Source organism: Nesoenas mayeri (assembly GCF_963082525.1).
Source record: "Nesoenas mayeri genome assembly, chromosome: 17".
In the NCBI taxonomy this organism is placed as follows: domain Eukaryota; kingdom Metazoa; phylum Chordata; class Aves; order Columbiformes; family Columbidae; genus Nesoenas; species Nesoenas mayeri.
The window spans coordinates 6735641-6749927 of NC_137565.1; the positions used below are offsets into that span (position 1 = coordinate 6735641).

A 14287-nucleotide genomic window follows, 5' to 3' on the forward strand; every position below is an offset into this window, starting at 1 on the left:
TGGGAAAAGAGGACACTGGTAAGAGGCCCCACACAGCACCTCCATCATTTGCCAGGGGAAGGAAAGGTTCTGACTCAGACTCCAAAATCATCACCTACCAAATAGATTCTCTCTTTGTGCATTCCTCAACAGACAAAAATGAGATTCGTAGATGGATGGGAGATGAAGCCTTCACATTTCTAAATGTTTTAGTCAGCCTCTTTACTGCCAAGAAAGGAGAAAAATAGTGAGCAAATGTTTACCAGGACAAAACCAACCAGCGTAACAGAGAACAAAACTGTGCTCTCCTCACCCACAGAGCCTGCTGTCACATTGGTCTGCTCGAGCTGTCACCCATCTGTTGTGGTTACTTAAGGAAGACAGATCCAGAAACACTGTCACTTCAAAACTCCAGCATTCTGACTCATTCTTACAGCCACAACAACTGACTTTAAAGTAAAAGATAGTCCCTGGTCAGACAGCTAGACTACATTCGGGAACAGCACCCAAGGATACAGCAGAACAGACCCAAGACAAGAACCCAGCAGACATGAGGGGAGATGGTCAGAGACAGCCTTTACTGCCTTGTACAGAGTAAAGCACCAAAAGTAGAACAAATCTCAGTAATTCACATCTTTTTTTCCTTAATGATGGATACAGTTAGAACTGGGTAGAAACCTTAGTAAGACACCAGCTAAACAAACCCAAAAGTTATACGGTGCCTATGCAAATCATCTGTTTTTCCAGGTCAGGCAACAACGTGGTGAGGTGAGAGAGAAGGTGCCACGCTAACTCTGGAACAGTCTGCAGCTCCGTTGCTGCTGCCCAGCAGGAGGTTCCAGCCAAAGGGACTTCCAGCCTCCCACCAGCATCAGCCAGTGCAGAAGAAACCTCTATGCTGTGATGGGTCATGGCTGCACCATGGCCTCCAGCTCAGGCCGAAGTGACATTGCTGTTGACTGAACATGCTCTTTTGGAATGAAACACAAACAGACTGGAAAAGCTGGAACAGAGCAGAAGTGGTTCTGAAGCTCACCCGCGTGGTGAGAGACCCAGGTCCCAGCCCCTCCTCGGTGCAGGGTCTGGGGCGACTTCACTGGTCCTTCAGCAATTGGGGAAGACGTGGCCACACATAACCACTGTTTTTTGAACCTAACTGCAAAAATGCTTCAAGAGAAAATATCTGGCACCTCTAGACAACACGCCAAGCACAGGAAGACAGGCATTGTAACTGCAAAGAGATACTAAGCACTAAGGGAGAGATTTTAACCAGTTTTATTAATGATCTGAAGTGTCTTCTCGCCATCACAATGGGGAGAGCTGCAGAGGCTGAAAAGCCAGCTCTACGTGGCGCCTTGGCATGTGGAAACACCATCTGCTTTGCAAAGGCTGGCAATCTGAGGCTTTGGTTAAGCTCCACATCTCCTTGTTGGGAAGGGCTTGATAACTTGTGACTTGTGCCCAGTCCACCACCTTCTGCTTTCCGAGCAACAGGGCAAGTTCCATCTCCCTGCAGAGCGCCGCAGCAGCTGGGCTGTGTTACAGGCTACGTCTGCCTCGCGCAGCATTAGACAGTACACTTAAGAGAGCTTTCCATCTAAATCAGGGAAATGCAAACAGAAAATTTCTGTTGCTTCAGCAAAGAGGCCAACTCTAACATTCTGGCTTGGAAACACACATTTAGATACATTTTTTTGCCTGTCAGCATGGTTATTTTGATGAGGTTTTGTTTTGCGTGTGGATTAGATGAAAGAGATAATTAAGACTTGACTTTTTAATTGGTACTGGATGCATTTTAAACAACGGTAATAGACTTTCTCAACAAGAACTGCGTGTTCTTTTTCTCCAGTATAACTTAACTCTGACAGAGAAGACATAAAAATACAGCCAAATAACAGCTGAAACGTGAGAGCCTGCACTCAGTAGCTAGGAAAACTATTCTAATACAAAGTGTAGAGTGGCTGAGTCAGCATACCAACTGAAAGATATATTTAGGCTTAAATCCAACACAGAAAAAAACATTCTCTGCTGCACCAAAACTCTTCTGCTTTTTAAGAAAAATTTCTGGAATCACATGCTGAAAGCATCATTAAATCCAAAGCTGCTTATTTTGCCTCACACATTGGCCATAATTTGTGTAAAGGAGGAGATTCGAAACGCTCATTAGAAAGCTAGAACTGTTTTGTTTTCTCCCATTCACCTTATCTTCTTCATTCAGCTCCTGAAGACTCAGCTATTAAGAGAAGTTAAGTAATTCATCAAGCCCTTTTCAATTACCTGCTGTTGATAACATCAGAGTACAATTAGCATCTACAAATGAACCAAGTGCCAACTGCCAAGCAGAAACAGAAGCTAATTTACAGCGTGGGGCTGCCTGCAAGAGCTCAGGGGCCGCCAGCAAACGTGTATTTTGTTATACAGCAACAGCCCGGTTGTGCCACTCCCAGCCAGCTGAGAACACATCCTTAACCACAGCTGGAACATCATCAGTGCAAATGCCGCATCCCACGGCAGAGTTGACAACGCATGTTGGGTCACCTCCACATCTGGCACTGTGAAGAAGCAGGAATGGATTCCACTTCGATGTCAGTCCTCCCCAGCATGCCGGCTGGATGCTGATGTCTCTCCTTGGAAGAATATCAGACCACTATATATCTATTATTTTAATATGTACATTCTGAAAACAAACTTAGTCAGGATTTGACCCACGTGTCTCCTGACTTAAAAGGCAGCAATATACTGGCATACCCAGCTGACAAGCTCCCAGAGAAGCGGCCAGGTAATACAGCACATCATTTCTTGCCTCGGTGCAAGACATAGGTTAATTTCTAAAACCTGAACAGCTCTTCAAATGCACCTTCTTTACCTTTTCATTTCGCTTCTGCCGTAAGCTTGTGCTTTCTGGCGCCTTCCTGAGCAGGTTAATAATTGAACGTGGGATACATTACATCGGCACACCATCTGCCAAGCGTCTGTTTAATTTATGAAGACAGTCTGGTGAAACTGGGGTAGCTAACAAGAGGACACAGCTAAAATCCTGTATCCTGGCAGCAGCTCTAATAGTCACGGCATTCCCTGAACAAATTCTGCTCCATGTCGGGGCCTTACCTAGATTGGAGGAGGCTCTGCCTTCAGCAGCTCGGTCCTGCAGGCTCTCGGCAATGTGCAACTGTTCTTCATGGTACTGCTTAGCCCTCTCCAGGTCCTGCATGCACCTCGCTGCATGGCCCAAGCCAGCATAAGCTCGCATCTCAATGGCCTTCTCCGCCAGCTCCTGGGCCAACTCCAACACGTAGTTGTGGTAGGACATGGCTTTGTCGAAGTTTCTCCGGTAGTGGTAAGCGCTGCCCAGGTTGCTGTAGGCTCGAGCTTCCTCCCGCTTGTTCCCCAGCTCCTTGGCGATCTTAAGATGTTGTTCATGGCACTGCACAGCATTTTCAAAATCCCCCATCGCAATGTACACCGCTCCCATGTTGCCCAGCTCTCTCGCCTCAGACAGCTCATCTTTGGACTGCTTTGCAAGGAGGACACACTGCTTGTGGCTAGCCAGGGCGTTGGGGTAGTCGCCAATGGCTGTGTACACGTGGCCCAGGCTGCTCAGTGCTGAGGACGCTGCCTGCAGGGATGAGAAAAAAAAAGTAAGTAGTCACAGAAACAAGTCTGATGGCCCCAATCCTAGAAAGTAAAGCCACAAAAGGTCATTCTGGAGAAAGAATATGATTAGCAGCTAGAAAACCTGCTCTCTGCAGTTGTTCTGCACCCCTCAGGGCAGCTTGGGCAAAAGGCAGTGGGGATGGGGCACATCCAGCACATCATTTGTTATTGAGTCCCAAACAACCTTGGGACAGCAGCAAAGACAACAGTATTTCAGCAGCTGGAGCCTCTGTCCTCTGGGAACATCTTACAGAAATATAGTTGTTTGAAAACCTGAGTTCTTACCACTAAGAAACAGCTGTATTTAGCAAGACAAATGATCTGAGAATCAGATTCTTTTGCCCACCGTATGTACCAGGACACAGTCCTTGGTGCAGCTGGCAGCGCCGGGGCAGGTCCGGCCGGGCAGCAGGGCACAGAGCCAGGCGCGGGGATGCGCTCCTGCTGCTAACACACATCTGCTGCCTCAGCACGGCTGTTCACTCCGCAGCCCTGACCCCGAGGCCTCCACGGTCCCTGCACGTGCATCCCCTTCGCTGCCCGGCGGCTGCCGTGACCTAGTTCCATCTTTTCCAAACCCCCAGAGAGGTCAGGGTGACCGCACAGAATGGGCCTCACTCTGGATGGCCTAGCACAGCTGATGCTGGTGCTGGTTTAAGGAGCCAGCACGCTTTATCGTTGCGGGTATCTTGTTCCCAGGCGCAACACCAGCAGCTCTCCCATGAAACAGGATTCCATACAAGAAGTGCAACTGAAAGCACCTCAGCCATCTCCAGTTTGAACACCACAGAGCTGGGAAAAGGCTTCAGTGCAACAGCACAGACAAGACACCAGTCCAACCCTGGGAACGCAAGACGAGCTGTATGAAGTGACTCTGCACACACAAGAGGTGATTCAGACCACAACTCCCCAGCACGGTCCAGACAGCAAGAGGATCTCCAGGGTTAAGCTCACCTATGACTTTGTAGATTCAAGCACACCTCTTTCAACTGTTGCAAGCAGCTGCCTCTTCCACACTACAAGCACACAAACGCACACTGACATAAAGGCTGGAAGGAAAACACATTAAGCAGCTGGAGGAGCTAAGGGATTGTGGTGACTCCCATCAGTGCCCTGAGCGGCCATAATGAACCTCTCCAAGCCGCCCAGTGTCACAGCAGGCAGTCCTGCCACCTCCTCCCTGCAGAGTCACACCAGGAGCTACCCCAGGTCCAGAGCTTTCCCTCATCCTGGGCATTCCCTCACCTCCCCTCCATAAACTGGGATGTTCCTGCCTGGCTCCCACCTGCAGACTGGCTATGCCCCACAGATGCAGCATTTAAATTCCTTTCTCCAAGGCAAACGATTAACCTCTTCCTGGCCACACTATCTAGACACGAGATATAAAGAATAATCTTTTCAATAGGAGGAAAGTTGCTCAGCACCTCTTGAACTAGAACCACATTTTGCTATTGAAATTGCATCCCCTGACTTTCAGAAACAGTGGCAGGAGAAACCTTCCTAAAGATTGTTTTTTACTAAAATTACATCACAATTGCAAGAGTAATGCTAAGTCAAGAAGATCTATGTGCCAGAGCAAGAGGCTGATATCACAGGTGATAAATTATTTTTGTGGTCAGCAGCATTAACAGAGTATTATTTCCACACTGAGGAACTGTAAACATGCTGTGTTGATCCAAATTAATAGGGAAACCATCTCTTATGATACAAGAACCTGACGTGACAGAGTAGCTATTAAGTGCAATTTATAGGTCATAAGATAGAGAAATTATAAGGAGGCTCTCCCTTGGCCAGCTCCATAAATAGCCAAGCTGCATTCGTTCTCCCCGAGGCATCCTTTCAGGCAGCTTAATTATAATGGAAGAACTGCCAGAATTGAAAACATCTCCATTTTTTTCACTTAGTGCTGCAATGAACTTCATTCAAGGTGCGAGACGAGGTGAGCGCAGCAGCGGCAGAGCGGAGCCGCGTTCGCAGCCCTGCGGGGCGTGGGGCTCCGGGGACAGCGGGACGGGGAAGCCTCGGACTCAGCCCCACAGAGGGCTGAGCAACACCGATTTCACACCACCAATTCACACTATAACGAACTAGAAACACGTTGCTTTTGCTGCTGTAATTACTGCAGCCCAGAGAGGGGAGCAGCTGGCAGCAACTCCTCAGCTCTGCACCCCAGTGACAGGCTGGGGACAAAGCTTCTGAGCACGCTCTGGGGCAGCGCAGTGAAGTAATTTCTTGGCTGACACCAGCGAGGAAAGGCTCTTATCTAAAGTAGAGTCTAACAGGGCCTGTTCTGAGGCTGCTACAAAAGCAACATGGAAATTTTTGCTCTGAATTTTAATCAATTTTTACATAAATCTTCATTAAGATTAATATATACATAGTATTGAGTCATTTTCAATCTCAGACACCTTACACAAGCCCAGACCAAAACACCGCACGGGGCCCATTCCAGGCTTCAGGGTGCAGCGGAGCTGGTGAGCAACACGCTCACTGCTGCACCAAACAAACCGGCACGCCACCTTGGGCAGAGTTAAAACCAGCATAACGCAATCACCAGAAGTGGTTCAGAAGCCTCAATTAATTGTAGAAGACAGGCCATCAGCACCAGCAGCACTTCTGATACAACTGGGAAGAGAATGGAAACGTCTTTCTGGAAAACAAGGAGTCAATGAAAACTGGTGTCTCCTGCGGCTGCTAAAAAAATAAAGCGGACATTTATGTGTGCAGATTGCTGAATAAGATGAGCTGTGGCAAAGAGCCATCTACACAGAGACTCGGATGATGTTGATGGGCTATGGCCAGGGAAAAGAGGTGTAAATGGGAAGCAGCAGATCTCAGACTTTCTGTGCACAAAGACAGACCTGCCAGATGCAGAGACTGCTCATACTGTACATGGGAAGAAATCTTCAGGAGGTCTCTCAAACTGGGAAGTGGATCATATGAAGTGAAATTTGTGTGGCTGGAAATGTTTCTTCTCACAGCTCCTAATCCCTTTGCCCAACAGCATTTCCAGGCTCACAGTAAAGACCTAGAATGAATAGTCTAAGCATGGCAAGTGTTCTCAGCGCGCACAAAAAGACCAGGCTTACAAGTCTGAGTGCCCTGGGCTGGATCATCTAAACCAGGGCACGTGGGAGGAGGATAAGAGAAGCAGAAAATAAAAATAAGTAGGAGACAAAAAGAGAAATGGAAAACGAATGGTAAAGGGCTGACAAGAAATAGCCTGACTCGATTGGAATGATGGGCTGTTTGCAGAGGCTCAGCCGGTGCTGGCACAGGTGGCCAGACAAAGGCAGGAGCTGCCTGTGCCCTCGACATGGCTGCACCCCCATGCTCCCCATGTGCTCGTTCTGCTGGTCTGCACTGGTCCGAGTGCTCCAGAGAAGCACTTGTCAGTCACCTCAAAGTCTGCACAAGGAGCCCACGGCACCTCTGGCATCCTGGGCCAGGGACCTGCAGGAGCTCTTCTCCAGCAAGACAAACACCAGCACTGCCACGTGCTCCGGGGACCATCAGCCAAAATATCGGGAGTGGGACATTAAAGCAGCACTCAGGAACAATTTGGTGATTAGGTCTGCTGGGGGACACCAAGGACTCACTTCGAGAGGTCAGTAATAGGGTTCCAGAAGATAAATTCATCACTGTATACTTTATAAAATCCTTTGTGCAATATGATCCACCGGGAACTCGAAGCAGTTCCATGTTGGGCCAGTGGCACAGGGCATTCCCACATGCACCAGTGTCCCCACGTCGCAGTGACAGTCCACGGCTGACACATGTGAAAAGGCTCCAGCAGCGCTGGCACAAACCTCGGCTGGGTAGCAGGGTGATGGGAGTCTACAGCTTCATACCAGCAGAGTTTTGCATCAGCGAAGAAAATCAATTCTTTGTACATCTGACAAAGACAAATTTAACAGTGGGGGTTGCTTACACCTCCAATTATGCAATTTTTCACTTTAATAGAAAGCAGATTCTCCTGCCACTGAGCTGAGGCACAGAAAGGAGCTCTAAAAAGGGTTTCTATCTGCTCTCTTTTTCTTGGGAGCAACAGCCAGCTTAGGTTTTTCAGCTGAATAAGGTAAAGAGTCTGATGTTAAGCAGATGTGCATCACAGAATGACAGCTAATAGGGACCTGATGATTTGGAGAGATGTGTTTCTTAGATATTTCACCCTTGCCAGAGAATGGTCATGTCCCAGTTATGTTACATTTAAACAATTCTTTAAGTGATTACACAGCCTCCTTAAATGAAAACACTGTAGAGTAATTCTAAAATGGGCAAGGTGTAAACGCTCTGCCTGGTATCTCATTATACAGTAGCCTTAATCCCCAAACACAGACATCAATTACGACTGATCAGAGATCGAGCTTTTATAGCCAAGGTGGGGAAATCACTGGCACAGACTAAGCGTTTGTGAAATTCAAGAGCCTGACTGCAGCATGCTCCTTCTTCCTCTGCACATCCACTCTCCTTATGGGTGTGGGTAACAGCAGCGCCTGATCCTACACGCAGCAGCGGAGCTGCATCCAACAGAGCAGCCACGTATTCCCAGAACATCTGCATCCAGACAGCTGGTGGCATGGCCAGGAGCACGTTCTTCTGGAGAACCAGCACACCTCACACACACACGCTTGTTCTTGAATGCAAGCAAAGGTTTCGGATTCATTGAGTGTATTTTGGAGGTGGTGAGGGGAAGGCAGTTTCAACAGATTGTTTCTGAACACACAATTGCAAATAAATACTTAAATCTGAAAGCACTAACAGGATGAGCTGTCCCTCACACTGAAAGGCTGTTCCCATTCGCTGTGCGAGCTGCCACCACAGCCCCCACATTGGGTACGGGTACCAAGCTGCTTCTCTAGGGTGGGTCTGTGGCACTGAGCTCCCGTTCCATTGAGACAAAGAACTCAAAATCCACTGCAAGGTGGACCTCAGCATCAAGTCAAAGCATCGCCTGGGGCTCACAGATCTTTATCCCAAGTAGCCAAAATCTGGTAGCTTTCTGGACATAGTCTAAATGGCTCCTGTGTGAAATCACTTCAGGGAGGATGGCTGACTTGACATTTTGAGTGATGATGGAAGAAAAATAGCCCTCATTTAAAACCACAGGCTTCTCTGAGATGGTGATGCTGAGGAGTGACTCATGCCCTGGTCAAAGTCAGTCCTGGAAGCATAAGTCAGCACATTACAAACTCAGATCTCACAGAACCCAGAGAAGCTCTTTGTGCCAGCAAAGAAACCTCTGACTCCTACAGCAGTGTGCTGACCTGGGCCAATCCTAACAGCACTCTTGCTTGTAGAGTTAGATACCGCTTTGCTGCAAAGTCAGTACAGCCTTGGCTCAGGTGGGCCTTCTGAGAACGCAAAGAGCACTGCTCCCCAAGCTTACACAAGTGTTCTGCTTCATTTCTTTTACCACAACTGGGTACAGGACTCTGCAGAGTGCTGGGTTTTGCAGATACTGCGAGGGGTAAGTAAAACCAGAAGACTGCATTTCTTCCAGCTAAACAGCGTGTGCTGTGGAGGTCAAGTGAGGACACTTAAAGGAGATCCTCAGGAAGTATTACATTTCCCTTTTGAGTCACAAGTCCAAACAAAGCATACGGCCTTTTAGTGCATTCCCAAATTTCCTGCACTGGTCAGATTTCCCTTTGTTCTGCTTAATCCTATCACATTTGAACTGGATAGACCTGTATGAAGCCAGTTAAGATGACTTTCTTTTAAAAGAGCTGCTAAAGAGAGAAAGAGAAAGACAAAGAATTTATGCTTTGTTATACAAATCCAGCTACTGGATGCTCAAGCACTACGGTTGCTCACATCACTGAACTCGGCCTCTCACCCACACAGGTAATCCAGTCTAAGATGTAATGCAGCACTAGTGCCCTAGAAGACCCAGAATTCTCCAGTGAACTTCTATGGCGAGTGTTTTCCTAGCAGCTGGTTACAGTCTGCTGTGAGAGACTGAGATCAGTGAGCAAAGGATAGCACCACACTTCTTAGTGAGGGTTTCATGGTAAACCCATATCACAGGTCAGAGCCCTGAGTCCCAGTGGGTAGCCAGTGGCCACTCAAAGACCAGCTGTTTGAAGTGTAAGTATACGTGGGAACAATATGAACTGGAAGTGTGTGTCTGCAACTTCGTGCATCCAACAACAGAGCCAAACATCTGGGCCAGACAAGGACTGAACTTCAGTGAACTGAACAACGCTGCAAAAAGCGTCCAGGGAGACATTCTGCAGGCTGAGACAAATCTCTCATGAGTTCTCATTAAGCTGAAATCACAACACCTGCAGAACCTGAGACTTCAAGGGCAGCAGTGGTAAAAATAAAGCTTCTGTCCTGTTAGGAAATCTGGAAAAAAACAGTGTGGCCCAGTCTCACCTGACTCTGTACTGGCTGCTCCACAGCCCTCTCCAGCAGCCACAGCGGTGCTACCCCAACCTGCTCAGCCAGCTGCTCCCAGCAAGTGGCCAGTATTGAGGTTTCAGTTCTATAAAACCGATCACCCTCAAGTCTAGTACAAAATCAGCAACGATGCTGGAAGACATGGACCAGGATCTGCAAACACCTTCTCAAAAAGCTGGGAAAGTAGTGGTGCACATGTGCTGGGATGTCCTGTGGAGCCCCTTCTCTTCCCAGCTGAACCCTGGAGATCCTGACAGGCCCCAGCAGGGAAACTCCTGCCAAAGCAGCCAGCCTCCCCCAAAGCAGCCAACCCACACTGGGAGACTGTGGGTGGACGCTGCAGGCTGGGCAGTGAGTGACTCTGAGCAGCTTACCCCCAGTAATAATGAAAATACATGTTAAAATCAGCTTGAGGTCAGCAAGAAGGCTCCATGATGCCAAGGCTTCATCCAGGGCTCACATTAGACAACAGCTTTAAAAGGAAAAGTGACCCTTTCTGCAAGTATCCAGTCCATGAGCTGCAAGGGCCTGACCTTTTTACCAGTTTCTGCGGGTGGTTTTCCACTGAGTTCCGAGGAACTGACTCTGGTCTCTCACCTCTCTGGAGAGCAGGGGCTGGGAGCAGCCTTTGCTTGAGTGGTTAGCAACCTGATCAAACACTCTGCTGTTTGCAAACCCTGTGTAAAGTGCCACGGGATTTGGAAAGCTGTTTCTCATGCAGAGGCTGAATCAAAAACCAGCTTCTTTCAATTTCTTGGAAGTATCTCTAGGACTCAAAAGATTCCCTAAAAGAACCCCAGAGAAAAACAGAAGGCATAATGGAGAAACAAGAGTGAAGAGGTAATCCCATGCACTAAAAATGTTTTTGAATATCATACCACAGTCACTCATTCCTCTTCTCACTGCTTGACCTTTTTGATCAGATACTGGGGTTTTTTGACATAAGAATAGGAGGAGACTCCTGCAAAGTTACCATCTCTGCAATACACACATAGTGCTTACACAAGGGGCTGTAATCTCTTGATGTTCTTGTGGTATCAGTAACAAAGAGACACTAATTTTTTAAAGCTATTTTTTTGTTTAATAGAGAGTAGCAGTGGTTCCACCCTAAACTTTTCATCTCTGCACTTCTATTAGCAGTGGCTGCATGAACCACTAATACAGATTATCAATTATCAAAGCCCTCCTCCGCCTGTTCCTTACTTCTGGAACTCCAGTCAGAGGCGATAAAGCTGTAAGGAATGAGGTATATTCTCCTCTTAGACTTTCCTGTTCATGTTGCTATGGGCAGCAGACAATCCACTTCTGGAAGACAACTATGTAATAAATTATTTTCAAGCAATAGCTTCACCACAGAAGAAGAAAAGGGACAGAAAATAGAAAAGCAGAGAAAAAAATACCTTCTCTGCTCATTTTCTGCAAAGCTCTGTCACTTAATGCAGCCAGTACTACTTGTGCCTCCACAACCTGTTTCTGACATCCTAGTCAATGTTTTCATGCATGACAAATTGCTTTAGCCTGAAGACTCTTTCCAGTTCTCATTTGTGAGGTATTTATATCCTGTCCTCGTTTTCCAGACTGTTTGCAAACATAACAAGAGAACTGTAATCATAAGATTTTCAGATTTTTCCTTTCTGAACAATCTGCAGCCCCAGGGACAGACCACCTCTCCATATGGGCAGTTCTGCCACTTCTAACTCAGACTGCGTCTCAGGCTTTTTCCTTATCTAACTAGAAGTCAAGATATTTCTAAAATGACTGGTAGGGAACACGGAAAATAATTGTTTTGCCCTGTACCATAATGCACACAAGGAGTTCAAGCAAAAGGCTAAATACTTACAGCTTTGCTATTCAGTGGAAGATGTGGCTTGTACAGACAAAGCACGGCAGGAAGGACACCTGGAAAGCATTTCCCTTTCCCTTCAGGAAGGGGCAGAAAACCTTGGCTTTACAGAATTTACAGATTTCAGTAGAAAGGAATGATCTATCCTTCTGCATCTCCTTCTGGAAATAAGAAAGTGAAATTTGATCTTTGACTTGCACAGCCTGACAGTAAGTAGCTGTAGTTCACAAAGTGTAGGAGCTTTATGCTGCATTTCATTGCTGGCTCGGGCATGCTTTAAAAGGAACTGGGAAAAACTACCAGAATTGCAAACCTGAACAACCACCCATGGCTGAGCTGCACATAAAGTCGGTTCAGACAGTTGCAGCATCTGCAAATTCCCAACTGAATCCAGACACTGAGTGTGTGTGTCACAGGAACCATATGTCACTAACGCTCCTCGTCCAGAGATGCACAGCAGCCAGTTATCCTTGACAACCTTCCACCGTGACAGTCCCCTGACGCCAAAGCCTTGTCGCAGTCAGCTCCACGGCAATGCCTCCTCTGCAGCACAAACTGTGGCACCTCTTCTTGACTCTTGTAGGCTTCGATAATATGGTCTTTATGATGGGAATTTCTGCATTCTGATGCCTCCCATACCACACAGGAAATTTCATAGATATGCAAGATCCAGGTGACACAGAAAACCCACAGAAAGCCTGCTTAATAAACACCTTTATTCCGTGCCACTTAACTACCCAGGTCTAATCACCATCTTCATCACCCCCCCTTTCTGAGCAAAAAAAATAAATCTGCTGAAGCTGTACCAAACATGAACTCTGCCTTCTATGTGCAATTTTTTCCAAAAAAATTCTTGAGATAGTAGCAGTATCTAGTTCATCAGTCTGGTTACTGAGCACACCCTCCTGAGGATTCTCACACACACTCGTGGAGACACCCGGGCGGTAACTGTAACGGGCACCGAGTCCCGGCCAGTTTCCCTTCCCAAGGTCTGCGTGGGAGGACAGATGTGAATGTATAGGCAGACCCTCTGTGACTCCCTCCTGGGTTCATGGGCAACACAATCCAGCAGCAGCCTCTGGTACAAACATTCGCCCCAGCAGCCCCGGAACCCAACGCTCCCCCCGAGGGCGGCAGCATCCCGTACAAAGGAGCACTTTTCACCTTCTCAGCCAATCCTTTGTGCAGTTGGAGGTAAAACAACTACCTCATTACACCAAATTCCCTTCTGGTGGAATTCACATCAGCACTACTGCAACTTTATAACATTTGCATTATAAAAATGTCTGCGAAGCAGGCCAAGAAAAACAGTTTTTTGTTCAGAGGAAGTTCTGTGGTCAAGATGATGTCATCAGAAAGCGCCAAATTAATTTCCTGCGGTTACATCTTACAGGAAATCCAAGAAGCTCAGCTTTCTTGCTAAACCAAGTAGTAATTTGTTGTCAATAACTGTTAATTATGTGCCCAGATGTGTCATACACTAAGAACTATCACGATTAACCTTCATTCCTCCCAGATCGACCGTTGGGATCTGAAGTCACTGAAATGCCCCAGTGCTCGTGTCCCCAGGCCAGTACAGGCTGCGGAGGTCCCCACGTGTCCCTCACCCCTCCCTGACACGGTCACTCAGAGAAACACCACGGAGGAGGAGCAGCTACGCAGATTAGACTATGAGCGGGAACAGGGACCCCTCATCAAGAAAACTATAAAAACCATGAGTAACAGCTTTTCTGTTCTGCATGAACAGAAACAAGGAAATCAGGAGTGATTCAGGAGGTTTTCCAGATGGTAAAATAATCATGGAAATATCTAGTAGGTCCCTTCCCCAGTCACAGTGCTTCCATAACCTACTGAAAGACACATCTCTCCAAGGTTTACTTGATATTTAAATTATAAAATAACACTTCAGTAAAGCACTTAGCTAATTCCAATGGATCTTTTCAATGACTTAACAGTGGCAAACTGATCTTCCCCAGTTTTCAGACCAGCCCAAACCCACCCGCGCTTACACGAACTCACACCTGCCCCGCTGCCTCTGAACACCCCTCCACCTGCCCCAAAACCCCCTGCTCTCCCATTCACAGGAGAGGGGAATCCATCAGAGGGGACAGGAACAGCTTTTGTATCTGTAACTTGCACTAGAATTATGATTCTGTCCTTACAGTGAACTTTGAGGAGAGATCTCCTGGGACAGACCCTCCAGCCCATGCAGCACGCTTCCCTGGCCTGGCAGGGAGCCCAGCACAGCACCTCGAGAGCTGGATGGTAAATGGTCAAGGCAAATCAGATCCAGCCCAAGCAAACCCTACACTTTACACAACATTGTATTTTCGAGTTTGCATGGATTCTTTTTCTTTCTGCGGCTTTTTAAACAAAGCATATTTTATGTGACCGTTCTGGGCAGGG

At 47.3% G+C, this 14287-nt stretch overlaps 1 protein-coding gene across 2 annotated transcripts in view; it reads right to left on the minus strand.

Moving 5' to 3' along the window:
* The window catches only part of TTC28 (tetratricopeptide repeat domain 28), a gene marked incomplete at both ends in the record, with an annotated part of 95455 nt that overhangs the window by 23700 nt on the left and 57468 nt on the right, over positions 1-14287 (minus strand). For both annotated transcript variants that reach the window (XM_080355055.1, XM_080355054.1), the window contains one exon: positions 3088-3595. In XM_080355055.1, coding sequence (XP_080211181.1) covers positions 3088-3595 — 508 coding nt within the window. The remainder of the gene's footprint in view (positions 1-3087; positions 3596-14287) is intronic.